This window comes from Centruroides sculpturatus, unplaced genomic scaffold (genome assembly GCF_000671375.1).
Source record: "Centruroides sculpturatus isolate CEXI.00-Female unplaced genomic scaffold, Cexi_2.0 scaffold640, whole genome shotgun sequence".
NCBI lineage: Eukaryota > Metazoa > Arthropoda > Arachnida > Scorpiones > Buthidae > Centruroides > Centruroides sculpturatus.
In genome coordinates this window covers 19755-30248 of record NW_019384805.1, presented here as the reverse complement: position 1 = coordinate 30248, position 10494 = coordinate 19755, and the positions used below count along the sequence as shown (strand labels likewise).

General features: G+C 28.3%; 1 protein-coding gene across 1 annotated transcript in view; it reads left to right on the top strand.

Moving 5' to 3' along the window:
* Window positions 1–8848, top strand: part of LOC111629654 (putative leucine-rich repeat-containing protein DDB_G0290503) — a 21017-nt gene extending 12169 nt beyond the window's left edge. The window contains exons 5-7 of the mRNA XM_023373540.1: window positions 1567–1681; window positions 6380–6499; window positions 7018–8848. Coding sequence (XP_023229308.1) covers window positions 1567–1681; window positions 6380–6499; window positions 7018–8694 — 1912 coding nt within the window. The 3' untranslated portion in view covers window positions 8695–8848. The remainder of the gene's footprint in view (window positions 1–1566; window positions 1682–6379; window positions 6500–7017) is intronic.
* The last annotated feature ends 1646 nt before the right edge of the window (window positions 8849–10494 follow it).

Below are 10494 nucleotides of genomic sequence, written 5' to 3'. Positions count from 1 at the left end.
CGTAATTGTCTGCTGACCAATCAGTGGCTGTACTTTGATGACCGTTACCACTAAAAAATCTTTGCTAGGTCTTACTTTCAGGGGGAGGTCTTATATTTCGCAATTCAGCAAAATCTGTGCTAGGTCTTATTTTCTGCGGATGTCTTATTTTCGGGGAAACACGGTAGTATTTTGAGAAATAACATAATAGGTGAACTGAGATCATCCAAATAATTTTATTGAATATTTAAAAAACAAAACTCCAAGAAGAATTTATTAAAAGCGGTTTTTATTAAAAATAAAAATTTAATTATCTTAGAACAAAAATAATTTTTTATTTTATTATTTGTTGTCCTGTTTAAATAAATCAATAAAAGTTCCAAAGTAATAAATAGAGATAGATGTGAGTAAGTTTAAATAATTACTAATACACACATTTGCATATATCTTTGCATAAAATAGAGAAATTATTTAAGATGAATATCACCTTTGAGAGTGTTTATATTTGTGTTAAAAATAGGGTGTCTACTAAAACATATCCAGAGGGCAACAATAAAGATCTTTCCAGCATTGCATGAGTGTATGCATGTAAGACTAGTATAACATACAAATAATCTCTGACTGTAAACGACAAAGACAACATTACAGGAATTGTTACAAAAATTGAGCTTTATTTTGTTAGAGAACATGTTCCAAACAGCTACCTTCAGCAGCAATACAAAGATGTACATGGTTGAGCTTGGCATTATGGATGGCATATAGCATTCCTGGCATTACCATTTCACAAGCTTGTTGTATATACTTCTTTAGTTTGCCAACATCACAAAGTGCTGCTGAGTATCATGCACTGTTGTTTTTAAATCACCATACAAGAAAAAATCCAGAAGAGTCAAGTCTGTGGAATATGGTGATAATGGAACAGAGTTGTGTTCTTCTATCCATCAGTTGCCAAACCATTCTTCAAGCTACTGATGCATGTATGTCTGAGAATGAGCTAGTGCACCATTATGCTGGTACCAAATGTACCAGCATAATGGTGCACTAAGTACTGGTTATTTTAGCATTGGAACAAGAAAAACAAGAATGCATCACATGCATACACTTTTGCATTACTGAAAAAAATCTCCCTTGTCCTTGATAAGATGTTTAAATGGACATGAAGAATTTATTTGTGATATATTCTAAGACCATATTTTATTTTTACATAATACAAATGTATTTTTTGATAATTCTAGCTTATACAATTGTAGACACACTTTGACTTTTTAAAATAATTTTTCATATTTTTGATCTTTGGTATTATATTGAACTGGTCTTTGAATATTAGCAGAAAAAATGTTTTTGTTGCTTTAAATTTAAAAACAAAAATTTTTACTTAATTAAAATCAAAAATGTTTGAAAAATTAGTGGTTTTATTTTTTCAATTTTGTTTTAGAATATTTAATTATGAACTTATAGAGAAATATAAAAAAGAAATTTCTTTTAAAATTATTTAAATTTAATAATAATAATAAGATCATTTCATTCTTTTTTAACAAAATTTAAAAATTTTTTATTTATTTTTTAAAGAATGTTGATATTTTCTAGAGCTAAAGTTGAACAATTAGAAAATCAAGGAAAAGAATTTACAGATAGTGTTGTTAATAAATTTGAAAAGAAAATACATGAATTGGTTGAAGAAAAAGAAAAGTTGATGATAAAGGTAAGTTACTTTTAGTATTTCAGAATCATATATGAAATATTTAAAATACAAAACAAACTTTATTTAAATGCAGTTTTTAAATTTGACTTTAAATTTTTAACAGTTTGGTTCCACTAAAATTTATTAGATAATAATAAATTCATAAATTTATTATTATTTTTAAATCTTTCAATAATAATAAAATCATTCACAGGTAGTGAAAATCATTAATCATAATTTTGGCTAACCAAAATATCTTCAACTCCATAAATGTTAAATTAATATAAACAACACTAACATATTTCAGTCAAATATAATCTGAATTAAATGTTTTTTGGGACATTTTTCTCCCACTTTTAGATTCTCTTCAGAATTTTCAACTTTCAAACATATATTTGATTATGCATTCAAAGCCATTGTTTCTTTTTACAGATGTTTGATACAATTTGAATCTTATGTAAGAATTTTAAAAAATTTACACAAAATTATTTCTTAAATTGAACTGAATTTATATGAAATTCATTTGTATCAAATATCTGTGAAAAGCTCTCAACAGCTTTGCAACCCATAATCAAACATATATTTGAAAGTTGAAAATTCTGAGGATCTGAAGATGCATAAAAAACGGCATTGAAAATATTTAATCCTGGTTATATTACTTGAGAAAAATATATACAAACTGCAGTATCTTATTCACCACATTGAATAACATTCAGTAATTCTGTGTTCATAATGTCAGAAGCTGAATAAGTATGATTTGCTGACTCAAGAGTTAGATTCAATGACAATGGTTAGGTTAATCCATGCTATTCATCATTCATGAAAACTTGAATAAATTATATGTATTCAAGTCTTAAAACAACACCTTATGGTATTTATACTTAATAAAAAATATAATTCAAGGTTAACAAACCATTATATGTTAGGATGATTATTATAGTATGAAGGATTGTCTTAAAATCTATTTGTGGAGTTTTATACTTCAATAACTAAATGTTGAAACTGTGCAGTAAATTACCATAATTATTTTTATTAACATTCCATTATGAGTACTTACTTTTAATCATTAATTCTGAAAACCAAATTACTTTCAAGATCTCTCAAAACATTCTCTTATAAATGTTACATAGGTTGCAAAATACTGTTTTTCGTTTGTAGTTAGATTTGGAATCCAAAAAATTTTAGTTTTTCAGTGAGTGATCTTTATATTGTTAATAATCTGAAGTCTATATGATGGTTTCAATGTTTTAATTTTGTAACTGAAGAAAATTGGTAAAATATTTGTTTGAGAATTATTTCTCAAACAAATATTTTACCAATTTTCAAAGTTTTCCTCTATTTTATGTGCCAGTTAAACACTATCCATAGCAACAGTTTTCTTTAAGGAATATTTTGTAGGTGCATTATTATTTAATTGAAGCATGCAATTCAATAATGTTGTAAATGCCAAAAAAGAAACTATTCAGAAGTAAAAAACATTTTTTCTAATGAATGAATTCATTTAAATTTTACAATAGAATGGTAAAAGACTCACTGGGTTACAAATTCTCTAGAATATCAAAATGATGTAAATATAGTATAAGCCACAACATTTTACATTCCAAAAGTCACATGACTTGCACTCTGGCACTTTAAATGTTATATTTTCACATAAATTATCTTCAAAATACAGCCATTTACACTGCCAATATCACCACAATATTCTTTTGTGGCAGAAAACATTGCATTTAGAATTCAATTCTTCAATAAAACGTATTTAGAAAAAAATGGCATTTACAACATTATGGCATTGCACGCTTCAATTATATTCAATATAACAAATAATTTTATTTAATATATTATATCATTGTTAGTTATATTTGATTTAGATATATAAAGATGAGTACAATTGTCATGATTAAATCCTGTAATTATAAAAGATGATTGTTTTATTTTGCATAAAATTTAATTGAATAAGAAGTGAACAATTACCTACTTTAATATTATGACAAGTTTTTTTAACTGAATAATTTGTCAATAAAATATATTTTTATAAAAGTTCTGAAATATTGTACAATTACTTTTAAATGTTCTTTAAATCTAAATGTAAAATTTCCTCTTGTTTCATCACAATTTTAAATGAACTAAGTAGATTTTGGATTTATAAGCACTAAGGTTTGGCTTTATGTAGGACTTATCACACACTAGTGATATTTTTCAGGATAATCAAACAGTAATGGACAAACATGGTTTTGTTATAACTATGGTATACATTTCAGACAGTCTATCTGTCCCTCATCAGCCATGCTTGTTAAAATTTGGTGGGTTTACAGGACTTTAAATGATACATTCTATTTGTTGCCAAAAACATGGATGTCTTCATTATTGGTTTTTACAGACTTTTTTATTTACAGTTCAAACAATAACAAAGATTATACATGTTGTTTAATGAATTAATTGTGAAGTAAATAAAGTTTTGGAGCCTGTCAGCTCATACCAATTATGCTTACTACTACTAATGTAATGCTACGTACTATCCTGTAGTACAGGGGTGGCCAACCTTTTGCATACCATGCGCCAATTTTTTGATAGACGAGTTCACATGCGCAGTGGCGTACCGTGAGTGTTAGCAGCCCGGGGCGGAGAAAAATTTCGGCCACCCCTTATTTAGGTATTTCAATTTATAAGACGAAAATTCAGATTCGCCACAGAACAAGCAATGAAAAATGTGGTTGTAGTGTAGCTACCTGTATAAAATAGTTCTATATGACACCAGTGGTACATGAACACGAATGCATCGTGTAACGTACACGCAAAAAAAAAAAAAAAGATCAACAGGTCGATTGCTCCGAATTGTGTAAGAAGTGCACTTGCCAAGACACACTGTCAAAAATTAATTTAAATTAATTTCCTATGTAATATTCATAATTGAAATGAAGCCAAATCTGGCAATGTTGCTCGGAACCGACTTAAGCGCCACTTGTAGTCATCCAATGCGCCAAGTTTGGCTCATGCGCCACGTTTTGGCCACCCCTGCTGTAGTAGCATTGCATTAGTAGTAGTAAACATAATCGATATGTGCCAACAGACTCCAAAACTTTAATGAATTAATTGTGAAGTAAGTAAACAGCATGCATGATCCTTGTTACTGTTTGTATTTAAATAAAAAATGTCTGTAAAACTGCAAAATGAACTAAGTAAAAAGAGTAAAATTGAAGTGCAAATGCTGTCAAATATATGTAGATGTACAATTTTAACACCCGCTTTCTCATCTTATTAAATATTTGTTAAAAATTAATTTTTTTATACAAATGAATATTAAAAATACTAACTATGAGGGCAGTTTATTTTTCAAGCTCCGATGATCCATAAAACAAAGACAAGTGTAAATAACAAAATGAATTTATTACCAAAAGTTAGGTACAAACATTGTTATTTTTTGACATAATCACCACGAAGATTGAGGCATTTCTCATATCTGTGGACAAGCTTTTCTATCCCCTTGTCATAGAATGTTGCTGCCAGTGAATTGAGATGGCCTTAACAACATTATTTTGAAAATCGTCATTAATTCATTAGTCTTAAACCACTGTCCTGCTAGCCATGTTTTCAATTCAGGAAAGAGGTGGAAGTCTTCATCACCTTTAAACACCCAGTATATAGCCCTGATTTAGTGCCAAGCGACTTCCACCTCTATCCTGAACTGGAAAAGTGGCTAGGAGGGCAGAGGTTCAAGACTAATGACGATCTTCAAAACAACGTTTTTAAGGCCATCTCAATAAGGCGGCAACATTCTATGACAAGGGAATGGAAAAGCTTGTCCACAGATATAACAAATTCCTCAATCTTCACAGTGATTATGTCGAAAAGTAACCATGTTTGTACCTAACTTTTGGTAATAAATTCATTTTGTTATTTACACTTGTCTTTTTTTTAATGGCCCATCAGAGGTTAAAAAAAAGAGCCTAAGTATAAAAGTATTTGGGTAAATGCCTGGAGCTCGTTTTAGAGTTCAGAGTAGGATACCCCTATGAGTGCCTCTGCCCCCCATAAAATGACTTGGTATTTAATTTTGCCAGAGTTGGAGTCGAGTGTTTTTTTACTGACTCTGCAGCCCTGCCATCCACTACTTTTATCCAAACTCTCTCCTAACTTCCAAACTTTTTCCAAATTCATAGATACACATCATATTTTAGTGTAATAAAAATGCTCTGTATATATCATTAATGTCAAAGTGAATAATAAATATTTTAAATTCAAAGTTAAGATTTGACCTATTTACAAAAATATTTAATTTTCAAGTTTATTCGTTAATCCTTTTACAGAGCCACAGAAGTACCTGTTACATTGGTTTGAAGAAATAACTTTATTAAAAAACAAACAACAATAGGTAAAAATTTCCACTATTAAAAATGATCAAATGTCAGCCTTTTATTTTAGGATCTGATGCCTTAACATTAAAAACAATAAGTAAATCTTTTCACCATACTATTCAAGTTTTTATTTGTGGCATTATACATTTTAAATTTTCAGAATAAAATCAATTCACATAATATTTTTAAAACTTATTACAAAAAAAATTTCTAAAAGAATTTAATCCAATAGTTCATTATTGAAGACAGATTGGACAGCAAATAGTTTTATATAAAAAAATTTTATTTAATACATGTTTCTTACTATTTGAGTGATTTGAAATAATTCTTTTGACACATTTGTAAATCAGCTATTTATTTTTTATAGATAGACATATTGGAAAAAGAAATAAAATTAAAGAATTCAGAATTACAGTTAATGAAAGAAACAAACTTGAATCTTCAAGAAAAGAAGGAAAGAAAATCTACTGAAGAGAAAGAATATTTGGTAAAAATATTAGCAATACTGATATAATAATTTTCAAAATTAATTTGCTTGAAAACACAAAAAAAGAAAAAAGATACCAGTAGCATAATTTTAATTTACCAGTATATAAAATTTGTCTTTGAATTGTGACTTAAAAATTCTATTTTTATTTCATCTTATCTATGGATTTTCGCAATGGAAGATTAAATTCTCTTACAGCTTTTAAACTTTATCTGGCATATTTAAAAAGAAATTAATTATAAGCCTTTTTTATTGTTGTTTTAAACCTAACATGCTCTTGAGTTTTTTCCCTTTAGTCTTTCTTTTACTTTGAACATAAAACTATTTTATTACTAATTTTTTGAGGAATTTCATCTTTAATTGAAGCTTTTTTATGTTTTTCTGATTAACAAATTTTCTATTAATTGTTGAAATTCTAAAATGTTTGTGTTTATATATATATATATATATAATTGTAAAGAATGTTGTGTAGAATTAATTGTAAAGCATGGTTAATAATTTTTTTAATATAATTATAGAAGAAACTTGCAAAAGAACTTGCTGCTGAGACAGCTTTTGCAAATACCTTGCAAAATGAACTACAGCAAGAGCAACGTTATAATAGAGAATTATGGATAGAAACGGACAGAAAAGCTCAAGAGGTGGCTGTTCTGCAGTCAAAACTAGAAACATCACAAAATGAAATTTGTTATAAAGATGGACTTTTGAAAACATTAAAAGAAGACATATTAGAAAATTTCAATTCTTTTTATCAGGAAACTTTAAATAATTCATCTTCATTGTCAGACAGTAATTTATTATTCAATTGGGTAACTTTTATGAAACAAAGAATATCTGATAAGGATACAGAAATTCAAGAAATTAGCAATTGTTTGGTTATAAAAGAATTAGCCCTAATTAATGCAGACAAAGGACTTAAAGAAAAAGAATCTGAAATTGAAAACATGAAAGAACAACATAAAATAATCCAGCAAAAGTTAGATCAGTTGTCGGAGGAATTAAACGGAAAGAAAGAGTTAGTTAACAGATTTGCCATTCATTTAAAAAAAGTAGAAAAGAAATTGAATCTTATCATAAATCAAACTTCCGAAAAAAGTAATTTGTTACAATCGTGTAAGAAGAAAGCATTGGAAATGGAAGATTTGTTACAAGAATTAGAAAAGAGACTTCAGGAAGGAAAAGAAAAAGAAAAAAACATGAAAACATTTATCAACATCAGTAAAGATAATCAGAAACAATTGTTAAATAAATTTAAATCATTAAAAAAACATGAAGAGGTTTTGAAGAATCAATATCTATCCAAACAGTCTCATATTGATTATCTGGAAAAGTTATTGATGAGCAAGCAAAAGTTAATAAATAATTTAGAATTTCAGCTTAAATATGGTAATGTTCAATTAACAAGTTTAATTGAAGAACCAAATAAAGATGAAATGAATACAGTAAACCTTACAACAGATGTAAATTTCTCAGAAACCAGTAATAGTAATTCTGTCAGCAGTTTTAGGGAACACAGAAAACAAAATTTGGCCTCATCTATCAATAAAACTAGTATAGAATTACACAGAAATAACAAATCACAGATTACAGAGACAGAATTGCACAAAGAATTAAATAATAAAAGGAATTATGTTAAATATAAAGCAAAGAAACATTACGTTCCTTTAAAAGCATCATCTATCGATTCTGGCCACATTAGTGGTTCTGTCGAATCATCATTTCCTTCACTAGAAAATTCAAATAAATTGAGAGAAAATTATAACTCGGCAGACGGAGAGAGTTTCTCTTTAGCATCTCAAACTGTTTATAGATCCAATTATTCTACGGGAAATTTTGGAGAGGGAAGTTCTTGTCATTTGTCTAAAGCAAATAGTCCTATCACAGTAAATGTTAATAAACAATTGCATGAGAGAGATGAAGCCGAGCAATTATGTCGTAATGGTGCCACAGGCATGAACAGAATGCCACCAAAACCCAACAAACTTGTTGCCATAAAGGATAAAGATGATTTATTTTTAAATACAGATCATTTTATTGAAAATAGAATGGATCAAGATGTTTTAAAACCATTTTATCCGAGATCATCCACGCCAATTCTCACGGTTAATCATTCTAATAATAACTACAGTTCATTTTATCACCACCAGAACTTTGAACGAGAACATTTAACCATAGAAGGAGAGGAACATCATTAAAAATCAACAATTACATTCCATAAAATTGTTCGCCATCACGTTTGTAAAATACCATTTTCCAGTTTTAAAATTTTATTCGGTATCCTATTATTATACAAAATATAATAATGTATTTACATAAATGCATTTAATTTTACAAATATTCCATTTCATTGTCATTCCAATTTATTTGTTGTTTAAATGAAATTATAGCAAGATAAGAATGACAGTAAAAATATATATAAATTTTTATGAATATTAAATTTCAATTTATAAAATGAAATTTTTATCTCTGGTTTTATTATTTACCTATTTTTTGGATTAAACGGTTAATGAATGGTCCTAAGAAATTTTAGTGCATCGGAATTTTCTATTTTGATGACTTGTTGGAATTTTAAGTGTATAACCACTTAAAATCCCAGTGTTGTAGTCTTGAACAACTGCTGTATTGAATATACAATGTTGGTTTTTATATCCCCACAGAAATCTTTCAACCAGAAAGAAATAATCTCGAGTATTTAAATAAATTTTACTAGTTTTTATTAATTGTTTAAATAGCCAATCTTACAATGTAAAAGAATAAGATAGCCTTTTGCCTCAAAAGATTCGAACTCTATGGGTATTTCAGAGCGTAACTTTATTGACTAATGCATTAAGGATTAGGCTCTCAAATCACTCTTCAAGTATTATCCTTGAATTTTAAATCTATACTAAGATTTTACAGAAAATAAGCTTTGATACAGTGGCGGATCGAGAAGACCCCAAGTTTTGAGGCTACCCTTCTAAATAAGCAATGCTATCAAATCAATTTATTACTTAATTTTAAAATGCTGATCAGTCAATCGTTTCAATTAGAATAAATCTCAATATATAGATGGTGGTGGTAACTGCCGAGGTTTGCAGAAGATTTCTCTTTTTGAAGCTGCTAAATTTCAAAGGCCTCAAGCGGGCGCTTGCACCTGAGCAATGATCCGCCACTGCTTTGATAAAATCAATAGGATTCATGCTTTTATTCCATTTTGGAACAAACGTCTTCAAGGGAAAATGCTTTAATGGAATCAAACAAATTATTAAATAAATCAAGTATTTCATACAAATAAAACGAACAAAAAAGACAGACAAAACGTCTCCGAAAGAGAAATTTTAAAAAGAATCTTCGCTGAAAACATAACGTTTGCATATACGAAATAGAAAGCATATATGAGATTGGCTAAAGAATTGCTCCTATCAGCATGATAATTGACATTTTTCATATCGTGCAGTTTCGGTCCATTCTGCAGAGATCTATCTCGAAACAAAGTGGACAGTAAATCTTTTTGTGTCAAATACAAAAGCTTCAAACCCTTTCATCGTTGGAACAAATAGTGGAATTGTTAAGATTTTGTGAAGTCCTAGAACAATTTCGGGGTTTTCTGAAATAACAATACAGATTTATCTAACTTTATCCGCGGGAAGATTATTACTACAAAGATTTCTTCAATCACAATCCACCGAAATGTTTGCATAAATTCTGAAAGTAAACTATCTTTAATGTTAAATATCTATGGATCAATTAGTACTGACAATTCATTAGGCTATATCAGTTGTGGAATAAATAATTATAACATTATACAAAGTTTTTAGAAATTGTTAATGAAATACTATACACACATTTTTTATTGTCTTATTTGTGTTTAATCGTACAGGCGTTAGCCTGTAGCTCTGGGGATCTTGATTCGAGTACGAGCAGAAACTTCAAGATTTTTTAATGGGTTGTTTGTTTTGTATATATCATAGCCTTTAAGAAAGTTATTTGTTAAAGTTTAAAGTTATATATGTAAG